The sequence below is a fragment of the Pimephales promelas genome, chromosome 10 (genome assembly GCF_988280905.1).
Source record: "Pimephales promelas chromosome 10, fPimPro1.hap1.1, whole genome shotgun sequence".
Lineage (NCBI taxonomy): Eukaryota > Metazoa > Chordata > Actinopteri > Cypriniformes > Leuciscidae > Pimephales > Pimephales promelas.
This window is the reverse complement of record NC_142778.1, coordinates 1,311,290-1,325,772: the sequence shown is the minus strand read 5'-3', so window position 1 is coordinate 1,325,772 and position 14,483 is coordinate 1,311,290. Positions and strand designations below refer to the sequence as shown.

Genomic DNA, 14,483 nt, shown 5'->3' with positions numbered 1-14,483 from the left:
ATAGTTTCTCATTCCGAACTCAGATCCAGATTCTCCAGGACTCATGCAGTTGCTAGGAAGACTACAGTGTGTGTGTGTGTGTGTGTGTGCGTGTGATGTTGATCTACTGCCATCTAGTGCTGGTTATGGGTCCTACATTCACTTTTGGAAGGAAGAAAACACTATTCACGTGACAATTTTATGTTATTGTCCTCTGTTGCTGGGCAGCATGTATTGTGTTTGAATGTGCGTGAGCGCGCGCGCGTGTGTGTGTCTATAGGGGCTACGTTAATATGCAGTCATCCAGCAGTCTGTGTCATTGTTCCTGCATTAAAGATGTTCTCCCTCGACACTGAAACACACCGTACAGAAATAGTTACCTTACTCACACAACTATTTCCAGCACTGCAGTCATACATACACAACTTTGGACGAAGTGAAACGTGCAGGTCGGTCAGCGAAAAGCCCCTCAATTAAAATTGGTACATGAACCCGTCGGGAACTAATTTGCTTTCTCGAGTTTCACTGATCCGGCAACCTGTGCAACCTTGAGAAATGTCACTGCAGAGAGATGTGGACCGAGGAAAACTCTATTCTATTCTATTCTATTCTATTATATTATATTATATTATATTATATTATATTATATTATATTATATTCTTCTGTCATCCTTTAGAAACTCGCTCTTGCATACGTCACACAAAATAAGAAATGTATTTTGTCCAAACAACTTTGGACCCCATTGACATTAATTGGGGGGGTGATCAGATTGAGGGTGAGTAAATGATGAAAGGATTGTTGTTCTTTGATGAACTGTTATTTTAATTTGTTTGCAAATTAAGTTGTGGTCTAATTTACTGTTGTCTGATGAATTTTTAGGGGGCAAAATCTGGTCATTTTTCCATAATCCACACAATCAGGAATTTTACATTCGTGCGAAACATTTCCCCAACAGGTTCGAGTCGTTCACTCAAAGTCAGTGTACCTTTAATGGAGGAGTTTGACCAAATGTTTTATTTACATTTGCATCTGCCATAGAGAAATGAACATAATGGATTCAATCCTGTCATGAGTACCAACATGGATGATTAATGGCACTGATTGGCAATAGATGTTTTTTGTCTGTGAAACTTCGCTAATATTCCGCTAATGAATGTTTTAGTACTTCACATACAGTAAGTTTACATATGCATCTGTCATAGAGAAACTGACATATTCATTCTATCCCAGTATGAATGATTCATGTCTATATTACACTGTAAAACATATTTTCAAGATTTGTTATCACAACATATTTTTTTTGTCAAATCAACTTTATAATAATTTATTTAGTTGAGATAACTTATTATTTTGAGTTTCTGATGGTTAAATTAATCCTTCATTGTATTAACTCACTTTTTCCAGTTCAATCAAATTAAAATTTTAAAGGTTACTTTTTTAAGTTAAACCAACAATATTTTTTTACAGTGTAGTTATCACAACATTTTTTCTTTTGTCAAATCAACTTAAATAATTGATTTAGTTCAGATAACATATCATTTTGAGTTTCTGATGGTTGAATTAATCTCCTTCATTGTATTAACTCACATTTTCCAGTTCAATCAACTTAAAATTTTAAGGCAACCAGGTTACTTACTTTTTTTAAGTTAAACCATCAATATGATTAAAAATGTATTTTGTCAATGTCACTTTAGTCCCCGGTTCCACAGACCAGGTTTAAGCTAGTCTCAGACTCAAATGCGTGTTTGAGCTGAAATAAACTTGCCCTGATACATCCTAAAATGTGTCAGTGTCATTGTTTTGTCTCAATATTTGTTTCACACCACTAATGTTTATAAAAGCTACTTAAATATCTGAACTACGGCCTACTATGGCTAAATCTAAACCCTGTGAAAGCTGGCATGTATGTTTCCATCTGTCATAGAGAAAAGGTCGCATAATAGCCTAAATCCCATCATGATTTCAGTACATGCAACCTTGGAACTTCCACCAATGTGATTGCATCTTTGTGCTTTATAGGAGGTGTTAGCACTTTGCCTATATGCATCACATAATTTGATCGGATTAGTTACTCATAATTGGAAATGGGCGTTTTTGTGTATTTTGTGCTGCAGATTAACAGTTTTAGCACTTTTTATGCATCTTAGAGAATGGATTCCATGTCCCTGTAGGATTTCAGGAGCCTGTGGATGATTACGGCTAATGATTGATGATGTCAGCCATTATTAACGCTGATTGATTCAAGGACATGTTGTTTTGTTGAGCCGAGTGTGGACTTCCCAGTGACAGGACACACAGATCATGCGAGTGATAATGTGCCCATTACATAAACAATGATGAGGAGAAAGCCTAGAGAAAGCAGAGAGATCGTCGAAAGCAACTACAGATTCAATTGATAGACACACAAACACATAGGCTACTAACACACACACACACACACACACACTTATACAGAAAATCACGCACACACACACTTCCCTGTTCCCTCTGCGCGGCTCTGGCCCCATCGGTGGCCGCATAGTTGTCTGATGAGTCAGGAATGTGGTTGCATGCCTTACACATGAGCTATTACTGAACACGGGGAGAGAGAGAGAGAGAGAGAGAGAGGGAGGAGGCGCAACATTAGAGGGGCAGGAGCGCGCGCTCGCTCGGAGAGCCAGAAGAGAGAAGGCGCACGAGAGGAAAGAGCGCGCGCGCGGCCGCTGAAACACAAAGGCTCCTCTGACATCAGTGCTCGTGCGGATAGTGCAGATCTCCTGCAGGGTCTGAGTGTGTCCTGCAAGCCCTGCTGATCCTCCTCCACTGACAGACATGCACGAGAGCGAGATGAGGCTGAAGATGCGCGTCAGGCGAATTAAAGAAGGGAGAGATCTGAGAGGTGAGCTGAGGAGTGTGTGTGTGTGCTTGGGCAGTGTGTGTGCTTGGGATTTAGATATACAGTAAGATTTTGCATGCAGCTTTTTGATGTTTCACCCGCCTTAAATTTGTACTTTTCCACTCTGTTAGTGTAGTTATGGGAGTGAATGAGAATGCATCATGTGCTTTTCAGTGTGTGTGTGTGTGTGTGTGTGTGTGTGTGTGTGTGCGCGCGCGCGCAAGTGTGTCTCCCGTTCGGTTCATGTTATTGCATATCAGTGACCTCATACTTCTTATGTTGGACATCGATGACAAGTTTCTTCAGGGTGACAGTGGATTTTTAGCTGCATGCCGTCATGAGTTTCAGTTTTTGACTTCATTTAAATGGCCATTCATTGAGCAAACTGGAAGTGAATGCAAACAGGACGTACTTTCCAAAGGAATATATATACACTGTAAAAAAAAAAAAAAATATATATATATATATATATATATATATATATATATATATTCATGATTTATAATCACAACACTTTTTCTTTTGTCAAATTAACTTTGATCATTTATGTAGTTCAGATAACATAATATTTTGAGTTTCTGTAGATTAAATCAATCTCCTTCATTGTATTAACTCAATTTTTCCATTTCAATGAACTTAAAATTTTAAGGCAACCAGGTTACTTTTTTAAGTAACATTTTTTACAGTATATATATATATATATATATATATATATATATACTTATTTTAATAAATAAATAATATAATATTAATTTAAAAAATAAATAATTATAAAGACATTATATATGACAAAAATAGCTATATATATATATATATATTAAAAATGTAAATAAAAAAAATATAAATGTCTAGAATATTACATCAAATCTGTAAATATAAATAAAACCATAAGACATTATTTGAGTTTTGAGTTATGTAACTATTTTGTTTACATGAAAGAGAAGACAAACTTTGTCTTTTTTAGGTCTCTCACTGATGTTTTGTTAATATTAACATTTGTCAGTATTTGAAAAAGCAAAAGCTGTGTGTTATTTGCTGAAGTGTGTTTTGTTGCAACTCCCTCTCTCACGTTTCTTCGAGTTGGCCAACACATTGCAGGTGAAGATTTGCAAAAGTATTTCAGCAGATTGTAATTGCCTTCAATCTATCACGCGCTGACATCAACAGCAGAAATATGGAAACCTGACGACTGCGAGATTTGAAATATGACGTTGTGTCATGCCATAAATCTCCCCGTGCCTGAACTTGCTGCAGTATCACGTCCCCATGAACACATTTAGCATGCTTTATGTAAGCTCCTGCTAAGCAAGGCCCAAATACTACATATCTCTGTTTAGCCCTCACACACTCACACACACACATACATATATTCTGGCAGATAATGCACATGTGATTTAATTTCAAACAGCTTTGGTTTGAATCCCTTTTGAGTTTGGATTTGGGAGAGGTTTGCTGTGGCGTGTTTGACTCCAGCGTTGAGTTCTCCCGTCAGTGAAACTCCATGTGAGGATATTTCGGGAGGCTGATATCACTGAGATCTCCAGAGGGGGATCAGTGCCGCTTTTCCCAAATCACAAGTTCAGAAGCTGTAATATTTGTGGTCACTGAACTGACTTGAGCTGAATAATGACACCATTGTTTCACCGCTGAATTTCATTCATAATCCTCTATTACTTTGACACAATCTGCGTTATATAAAGTGCTAATGGGACTTCACTTCAACAGATGTTCAGGAAAACCAAAACATATTTGTAAGTTGATAAATTACTCGTTTTTAGGTTAAAAAAAATCTAATCTCAAATGGTAATTTCAAATTTTAACCGAAATTCAACTTTCACTTTCAACTTGAAAATGTGTAATTGAATTTTTAACCCAACATTTGGGTTTGTCCATATTTGACCCAAATTTGGGTTGAAACAAGCCAGCATTTTTTCAAGTGTAAGTTGAGAAATAACTCGTTGTTGGGTTAAAAAAATCAAATGTTGGGTTAAAAAAACTATTTTCACATTTTAACCCAACTTCAACTTTCACTTTCAACTTAAAAATCTTTAATTGAATTTTTAACCCAACATTTGGGTTTGTCCATATTTGACCCAAATTTGGGTTGAAACAAGCTAGCATTTTTTCGAGTGTAATTTGAGAAATAACTCGTTGTTGGGTTAAAAAAAATCAAATGTTGGGTTAAAAAAAAAAGCTATTTTCACATTTTAACCCAACTTCAACTTTTACTTTCAACTTAGAAATCTTTAATTGCATTTTTAACCCAACATTTGGGTTTGTCCATATTTGAAACAACCCAGCATTTTTTTGAGTGTAAGTTGAGAAATAACTTGTTGGGTTAAAAAATCAAATGTTGGGTTAAAAAAAAAAGCTATTTCCACATTTTAACCCAACTTCAACTTTGGCTTTCAACTTAAAATTCTTTAATTGCATTTTTAACCCAACATTTGGGTTTGTCCATATTTGACCCAACATTTGGGTTGAAACAACCCAGCATTTTTTAGAGTGTAAGTTGATAAATCACTAATTTTTGGGTTAAAAAAAAAAATCAAATGTTGGCTTTAAAAAAAGCTATTTTCACATTTTAACCCAACTTCAACTTTCACTTTCAACTTAAAAATCTTTAATTGCATTTTTAACCCAACATTTGGGTTTGTCCATATTTGAAACAACCCACCATTTTTTCGAGTGTAATTTGAGAAATAACTTGTTGTTGGGTTAAAAAAAATCAAATGTTGGGTTAAAAAAAAACTATTTCCACATTTTAACCCAACTTCAACTTTCACTTTCAACTTAAAAATCTTTAATTGCATTTTTAACCCAACATTTGGGTTTGTCCATATTTGACCCAACATTTGGGTTGAAACAACCCAGCATTTTTTCGAGTGGAAGTTGATAAATCACTAATTTTTGGGATAAAAAAAAATCATATGTTGGGTTAAGAAAAAGGTCATTTCAAATTTTAACCCAACCTCAACTTTCACTTTCAACTTAAAAATGTGTAAATACATTTTTTTAACCCAACATTTGGGTTGAAACAACCCAGCATTGTTTCGAGTGATACAGTAAACTCCATGATCCAGCGAGCCGTATGTCATGATGGGTTCGCTCCGACAGCCTCGGGACTCGCTGACATCATGCTTCGGGAATGTTATCCAACCAGGTCTGCACTGATTCAGTGTGTGTCTGTCCTCACATGTGTGTGTGTGTGTGTGTGTGAGCGGCGAGTTTGGAAACCGCTGGGCTGTGGTGTGATAAAGCCAGATAATCAGTCCTGGATGTTGGACCTCATGTCAGAGCATGTTCAGCCAGAGCACAGGGTAGTCACAACTTCTGTACATGTTTTTCTATCCTGGCTGAATGCACACACACTCATGGGGACTTGAGTCACTGTGGACCTGTATTGAGCAAAACAAGCTTATAAATCATTCAGAATGAGTTTTTTTGAAAATGTAAAAATGCAGAAAGTTGTGTGATTGGTACTGTAGGTTTAGGGTGTGTGTGTGTGTGAAGTAGGATTAGGGGTTAGTAAAACCATTACGTCTATGGCGAGAGTGTGTGTGCGTGTATGAAGAGACGGCCTGTTGGCCACCCGCGTGTTGAGCGATGATGTCATCCTGCTTGGCGGTTGCTTTTAATAGCTGGAAACAGGCAGGCCTTGATCCGGCCTTAAAGGAACAGGCGCTCTTTTAAACAAAGCACTTTGCTGATTTGAATACCCAGCTTGCTCTTTTATATCCTCTTCACCTTCGCCTGGGTGAATATTTTTTTATTTTTTTAACTTCCTTGTAGCTTGTTAAACTCTTATCATGAGGTCAATGGCTCGAGTAACTCTGGCACTTTTTTTCCGTGACACGCCGGCCGGGTCATGATGTCATCCGTGACTCATGTGAAAGGGTTTTTTTTAAACGGCTCTGTTTGGTTTGACTCACACAGCAGATCTAATGGCTTTGCTGAATGATGTCATGCTGAAAAGTCCAGAACTCTTTATCTTTTGTGAATGAGAGAGTGAACTGGGTTAGTGAGTGTGTGAACTGGATGGATGGCAGGGTGCATGAACGGACTGATGGATGAATACATAAATGAGAGGTGAACCTTCACACAGGTATACTTAGAGACTCTTATGTCATGCCTGTGAGCTCATCTACTTAAACATTTCGCTTCTTTTGCTGCTCTTAATTCATTTATTATATATCCAGACACAGTGTAATCACCATTGGAAAATCTCAGAGTAAAACTGTGATAAATATGATACACCAGTATTACTCTTTTGATTCCTTTTTTAAAGTTGCGCTATATAAATAAACTTGCCTTGCCTATTTTGTTTCTCTGTTTCATAACTCGCTCGTTCTCTCATCTTGATTTGCATGTGTGTGTGTGTGAGAGAGACTCAACTCAAACACTCCCTCAGAGTGATGTTTCTGTTCATTTGAAGAATTACACAGTCACATTGTGAATTTGAGGTCATCTGTAGCTAAAGCAAATAAAAGCGTCTTCGTTAGCGAAATATGGAGGTCATTACATTGGCTTGCATGTGCGTGTTTGTGTATTTAGAAGAGCTATTCAAGATTAGAATTTTAAATTTTACAGCCCTGTTACATGTCCTCTAAAAAATGCTGGGTTGTTTAATCCAATTGTGGGTTAAATATGGACAAATTAAAAAATCTACAGTTAAAAAGTGAAGGTTGAAGTTGGGTTAAAATTTGAAATTACATTTTTAACCCAACATTTGGGTTTGTCCATTTTTTACCCAAATTTGGGTTAAAACAACCCAGCATTGTTTAGAGTGTTGGATTAAAAATGCAATTTAAAAAATGTAACCCAAAATTGTGTTTTAACAACCTAGCATTTTTAAAGTGTATCACTGTAATGAATTATAATAACTGGGTTATAACTAACCCTGAATCTACATCTTAACCTAACCCAGTATTTTCTTAAGTAGCACTCTAAAAAATGCTGGGTTGTTTCAAAATGGTTGGGTCAAATATGGACAAACTCAAATTTTGCGTTAAAAATGTCATTTAAAATTTGAACCCAACTTTCAACTGTAATTTACATTTTTAACCCAACATTTGGGTGTGTCCATATTTGACCCAAATTTGGTGTGAAACAACCCAGCATTTTTTAAAGTGTATACAGTAATGAATTATAATAACTGGGTACACTCTAAACAATGCTGGGCTGTTTTAACCCAAATTTGGGTCAAATATGGACAAACCCAAATGTTGGGTTAAAAAAGTAATTTAAAATTTTAACCCAACTTTAACTTTCACTTTTTAACTGTATATTTTTATTGCATTTTTAACACAACATTTGGGTTTGTCCATATTTGACCCAAATTTGGGTTGAAACAACCCAGCATTTTTTTAGAGTGTAATAACTAACCCTGAATCTACATCTAAACCTAACCCATGTAGTTACCTTATGTATTTCCGTATACACTGTAAGTACAAATACAACCAGATTATACTTGTTTATTAATCGTAACAAGTCTATAATATAACTTTCGGGGGTCCTCGGCTTTAACGCATTCATCTAAAAAATGCTGGGTTATTTTAACCCAATGTTGGGTAAAATATGGACAAGCTCAAACTTTGGGTAAAAAATGTCATTTAAAATGTTAACCCAATTACTGGGTTTGCCAATATTCGATCCAAACCCAGCCTTATTATAGTGTAGAAACTGGAATTTTTCACAGTAAATGTGTGTGAGTTCTGGTTGGGTGTCTGTGGCCTGCCTCGTTCGCACTGTGAGGAAGATGAGATCATTCAGGAAGCAGAGAATCAGACACTGACACACAATCTGCCTTGTAAAGTGGCATGTCTCGGCTTTCACCACTCCATTGCTTTTCTCATTTCCTTTTCAAGAGGGATTTCTCCGCTCCCGCATCCCAGCAGTGGCTGGAGACCCATATTTGTTGGTTACAGAATGGTTTGCTGGAGTGAAAACGTAAACATTGGTAAAAAATACACCATCCTGGTGAAGGGTCATCTACTGTACGCCGAGTGCTCTGGATATGCCCGTGTGGCTTCAGAGGAATTGAAACGACAGGATATTTCTGCTGCGCCGGAAAGGCTCGTTGGCCCCTGTGGAGTTTGTGTTTGGGGTTCATGTGTAAATCGGTCGGTTAGGATGTTTGGAAACCCCCTTCATTGTACTATTATTCCATTCTTACTGTAGGTGATTGAGTTTACAGCAAACTCTGTGTGTGTGTGTGTGTGAGAGAGAGAGAGAACAATGGGTCTGATTCACTTAAAATTTTCACAAACAAATCATGAATCGTTATTAACTTTTGTTCTAAATTTTATTCAAAATTGGTTGGAGCAACTGAAATCACATGTATGCAAAAATCACATTTTTATACACACATATTTCATCTTAAATACAGGTGAAACTCAAACAATTAGAATATCGTGCAAAAGTTCATTTATTTCAGTAATTCAACTTAAAATGTGAAACTAATATGTTATATAGACTCATTGCATGCAAAGTGAGATATTTCAAGCCTTTATTTGTTATAAAATAAATAAATTTTCATATTTCATATCTGTAAGCCATAATCTGTTAGAGCACAATTATAACAAAATAAAGGCTTGAAATATCTCACTTTGCATGTAATAAGTCTACGTAATAAATTAGTTTCACATTTTAAGTTGAATTACTGATATAAATGGACTTTTGCACCATATGTCATTATTGTATGGAAAGCCCTTATTTGGGCATGTTATGCAACCTCTTTAAAAAATTCCAAATTCATTAATTTTGGGAAAAAAAATCCACACACAAACAACATGAGGACTTATCCTGTGCGTATAAATACGGATATTCGACTTGTGAATGAGACTCAATGTACATGCATATGAGGGGAGTAATGCATATTATGGTTGTTGCTATTTTGGTTCGCCCTAAATGTATTCGTCTTCAAACAGTTCTCTTCTTCTCGTTGCCCTTTCAGGTGGCTTTGCAGCGTTCTCGTCTTGTTTCCCTGACCTGTGTGAGAGTAAACCAGCCACTATTGTACCTCTCAGCCTGTCCCAGCCCTGTTTACCTGTGGCCAACATCGGTCCGACCCGAATCCTGCCACACCTGTACCTGGGCTCTCAGAGAGACGTCCTCAATAAGGTTGGTAGAACTAAAAAAACAAAAAAAAAAAGACTAATTTGGGGTTTCAGAAGGGTAAGTCACTCACTCTAAAACATGTTGGGTTGTTTTAACCCAAATTTGGGTCGGAAATGACAAACCCAGCCATTGGGTTACATTTTAAATTATTATTTTTTTAACCCAACGCCAACGGTTGGGTTCGTCCATATTTGACCCAAATTTGTGTTAAAACAACCTGTGCATAGTTGGGATTAATTCTATAGTGGTCAACAGAAAACACAACAAATAAAATGTTTGCCTTCCCATTTGCCGCAATAGCAAAAGAAAAAATCGTGTTACTAAAAAGAGATTGATTAAGATGGTCGGAAGAGAGAAATATGTCAAATTTGCAGTCGGGAATTGCTTTCAGTTTGTGTGCGCAGACATCATCAGATAACCAGGAATAGTTTTCTTTTACCTGGAGGGTGTTTGCGCATACCTTCGAATGATTGAAGTGTACCGTATCTCATCGCTTGCTTAGATAACAGGCAAGTGAACGCATTCCAGAAAATACTTCCATTGATGTTGGGTTGATTTAAATGTTAGCCCTGCCAAGTTGACACGAAACTCACCATCTTGACGTGTTATCTGTCTACATCTCTCATTTACAAGAGCTCATCCAGCATGCATGACAGACTGGAATCTGCTCACGGAAACGTTCACTTATCAGCACTAACTTATGCAAAACCTCCATCTTTTCACAGGAACTGATGACTCAGAATGGTATCACATATGTTTTGAATGCCAGCAACACCTGTCCCAAACCTGACTTCATCAGCGACAAGCACTTCATGCGCATTCCCGTCAACGACAGCTACTGTGAGAAGCTGCTTCCTTGGTTGGATGACACCAACGAGTTCATTGGTAAGAACCAGACTGTACGGATGTCGTGTGCGTGACATCATACGAAGTGTTTCTGAAGAAGCCATAAACGGATAAATGGGCAAAGAGGCGACGTGACGCCAACAGACTAAAGCTGCGTTCACACTACACGTGACCAAGCAGCGCAGTCTCATCCCAAGACGTCATATAACGGACGTCTTTTGAACATACGTCAACATCCGCCTTTTTAGGGTACCCTTTAAAGTCGGTTGGATGACGTTATCGGATCCTAACCCTACCCCGTCACCTAACCGACGTTAAAGGTAGCATCAGTTGTATGACGTCCCAGGATCGTCATAACTGACGTTAAAGGGTACACTAAAACGGCGAATGTTGACGTATGTCCAAAAGACGTCAGTTATATGACGTCTTGGGATGAGACTGTGTTAGACCAAGCGACACGATACCATCCATTTTTAATGGTGAGCGGGCGACTTCCAGCGACACGCGCAGTCGCGACTGGTGGGGCGTGTCCAGCGACACGACAAAGTTGAGAAATTTTAACTTTATGCAAATGAAGAGCGATTTTTGCGAGCAACAACCAATCGGAGTGAAGTCAGAGAGTCTGACCGAGGCCAAGTGGCCACGCCCTTAATTATGCATAACTTTAAGGCTTAATATAATTTAAACGGACGAGTTATAAAAAAATGCACCCCAATCACAGTCGTCATGAAGGGCAAAATTATCTATATAGACCGATATCTGCTGTAAAGTTGGGCATTTTAACATGCGGGTCTATGGGATTGACTCTCTTCGGCAGCCAGCCTCTAGTGGCCAGTCGATGAACTGCAGGTTAAGTTTGCTGAATGGACAATGCAGTATTCTAGAAGGCAAGTTAGATCCTGAGGTTTGGTTAACACAAGCCATCTGTGCATCAGCATTTGAGGGAGGTATGAGTGATGTCAGCATTTGAGGTGGGCGAATGAGATTGCCTCATGCTTTGTGTGCAGTTTAACAGTGGAACTGCTTTTGACCAGTTTGCTGTTTCTCTCTATCCACAGACAAAGCCAAAGTGTCAAACTGCAGAGTCATCGTCCACTGCTTGGCTGGCATATCCCGCTCTGCAACCATTGCCATTGCCTACATCATGAAAACTATGGGCCTGTCTTCCGACGATGCCTACAGGTAACCAAAGCTCGTTGGATGTTCAGATACCCTTCCATTGTTTCTTAACAGGACTTAGTTGTATTCAGGCATTCAATTGAATTTTTCACATCTGACATTCCTGTAGGTTTGTGAAGGACCGTCGGCCATCGATATCTCCAAATTTCAACTTCTTGGGTCAACTCCTGGAGTTCGAGAGAGGCTTGCAGATGAAGAAGAGTCCCATAAGGTCGTCGGTGAAACCCACTGAAGAGTTGGCGGATGTCCGACAGATGGAGAGCGATCCCTGCGACCAGAGGAATCCTCAAACTACAGAGATCACTCCGTCGCCAACCTCACTGCAGAAAGACCTCAGCTCCCTTCACCTGTCCACCGAACGAATCCTTCAAAACAAACGGCTCAAGTGCTCCTTCTCCCTCGACATCAAGTCTGTCTACTCAGAGAGACAAAACCAGCAAGACATCCCCAAACTCTGCAGACTCGACAGCCTAAAGTCGACTAACGGAGTATGTCAACACCCGTCAGACTCGCAGTGTGCCAACAAGACAAGAACGATCCAACAAAGAGAGAGGTGGGAAAATGGTGGCTTTGAGAGGTTATCCACCACCACTCTGTCCCTCAATCTGAAGAAGGGAAACTGCGGGCCAAGATCGCAGGATCCCATTCGCGAGACCAACTTGAAGGCGCCTACTTTCCTCAGCTTGCCGCTGGGTTCATCTGCTAATTGGACCACGCACAGAGGCTCGAATCAAGCCAGCACCCCGATCACACCCACGGGTGACTGCCCTTGGTTCTTAGGCAACAATTTGGCACCGTCTACTGGGAACCCAATGCACTTTGGCACCGGTCCTGCTTTCACGGCTTACAGTTCTGGCACCTCAAAGCCAAGCGTACGCCGCAGGGACGAAACACAGGACTTTCAGAACAGCTGGCTCGAGGAAGGGAAAGTTTGCGGTGTATCGCAAGTGGACACGAAGTACAAGCGGCGCAGCTGCCAGATGGAGTTTGAAGAGGGGATTAACACAACACAAAGCAGCGAGGAATTTGGGAAGCTGGGAAAGCAGTCCAGTTTCTCCGGGAGCGTGGAGATCATCGAGGTATCATGACAAAGATGACGATCTAATAACTCCAGAGTTCAAGAGAGCTTTGCATCTAAGAGGGACTGATGTGTGCCGCCTTTTTCAGGCTATGGGTTGAAGTTGAGGAAATGTATTGGGGATGAACGGATACGCATTGGTTTTGCAAAAAGCAAAGAATACCCTACCCTATCTCACGACCTATTCGTACGAGTGATTAAAAAGTGGCTAATTCGTACGACCTCACTCGTACGAATTCATACGATTTGTCTAAACCCACGTAATGGTTAGGTTTAGGGGCGGGGTCAGGGGTAGGTTATTCGTACGAATTCATACGAATTGGCCAATTCGTAAAATATGCACGATTTAGATAAATCGTACTAATTTGTACGAGTGAGGTTGTATGAATTGTTACGAATGAGCCACCTCGTAAAATTCGTACGAATTCCCGTGAGATCGGGTTGGAATACCAGTGTTTTTTGTTTTCTTAAAGACTACATGATATGCACTCAAACCAAAGACGATTCCTGGCATGTCATCCTCAAGTACACTCAAAATGAAGGAGGATACACATCTAGCATGACCATACAAAGACACTAAACCTGAAAGAATGAAAAGAGTGTGTGTGTGTGTTTATGTTGGTTTTGATGCAAGTTAGGGCAGCCGCACTTAAAGGGATACTCCACTTTTTTTGGAAATAGGCTCATTTTACAACTCCCCCAGAGTTAAACTGTCGAGTTTTACTATTTTTGAATCCATTCAGCCGATTTTCTGATATTTAGAAGAATATCAGTAACCAGACAGTTTCTGGTCCCATTGACTTCCATAGTATATTTATTTCCTACAATGGAAGTCAATGAGACCAGAAACTGTCAGGTTACTGTTATTCTTTTAAATATAAAAAAAATTGGCTGAATGGGTTCAAAAACGGTAAAACTCGACATTTATAACTCTGGGCGAGTTATAAAATGAGCCTATTTCCAAAAAAAAGTGAAGTATCCCTTTAACATTGACTTCTTACCTTCATTTGAAGATGACATTTATTTTTTTGTCATTGCCCAATGTTCTATTTAGCTATAAATTGAGTAAAGAGGGGCAGATGCATTCAATAATGTCACTATTCAGTATTATGCATTTTATCCACGATGTAATAAAAGAGTGAAAATATGAAGTGTATGTTAAACTGGGATTCTCTCTCAGATCTACTACTGTGCACTGAGCATGCTCAGAACGGCTGGCTACCTACAGACTGACAAGCTGCTTCCGGCAGCACTATGTACTAAACTGTAAATCTAGACAATTTGCATATATGTGTAAAAGAATATATTTCATTTTAATGGTCTATTTAAAGTTTCATGCAATGTTGCTTTAATTTATTGTATTGGTTTCATTCTGGCAATGAGCAATAATATATTATTTGAAAACG

The 14,483-nt window shown here is 38.8% G+C and overlaps 1 protein-coding gene across 1 annotated transcript; it reads left to right on the top strand.

The window, feature by feature from the left end:
- The first annotated feature begins 2,618 nt into the window (after nt 1-2,618).
- Nucleotides 2,619-14,483, top strand: dusp8b (dual specificity phosphatase 8b). Its single transcript, XM_039647364.2, has 5 exons — nt 2,619-2,858; nt 9,811-9,977; nt 10,700-10,859; nt 11,879-12,002; nt 12,109-14,483. Exons 1-5 carry the CDS (start codon nt 2,792-2,794, stop codon nt 13,085-13,087), a joined length of 1,497 nt encoding a protein of 498 aa, XP_039503298.2. The 5' UTR covers nt 2,619-2,791; the 3' UTR covers nt 13,088-14,483.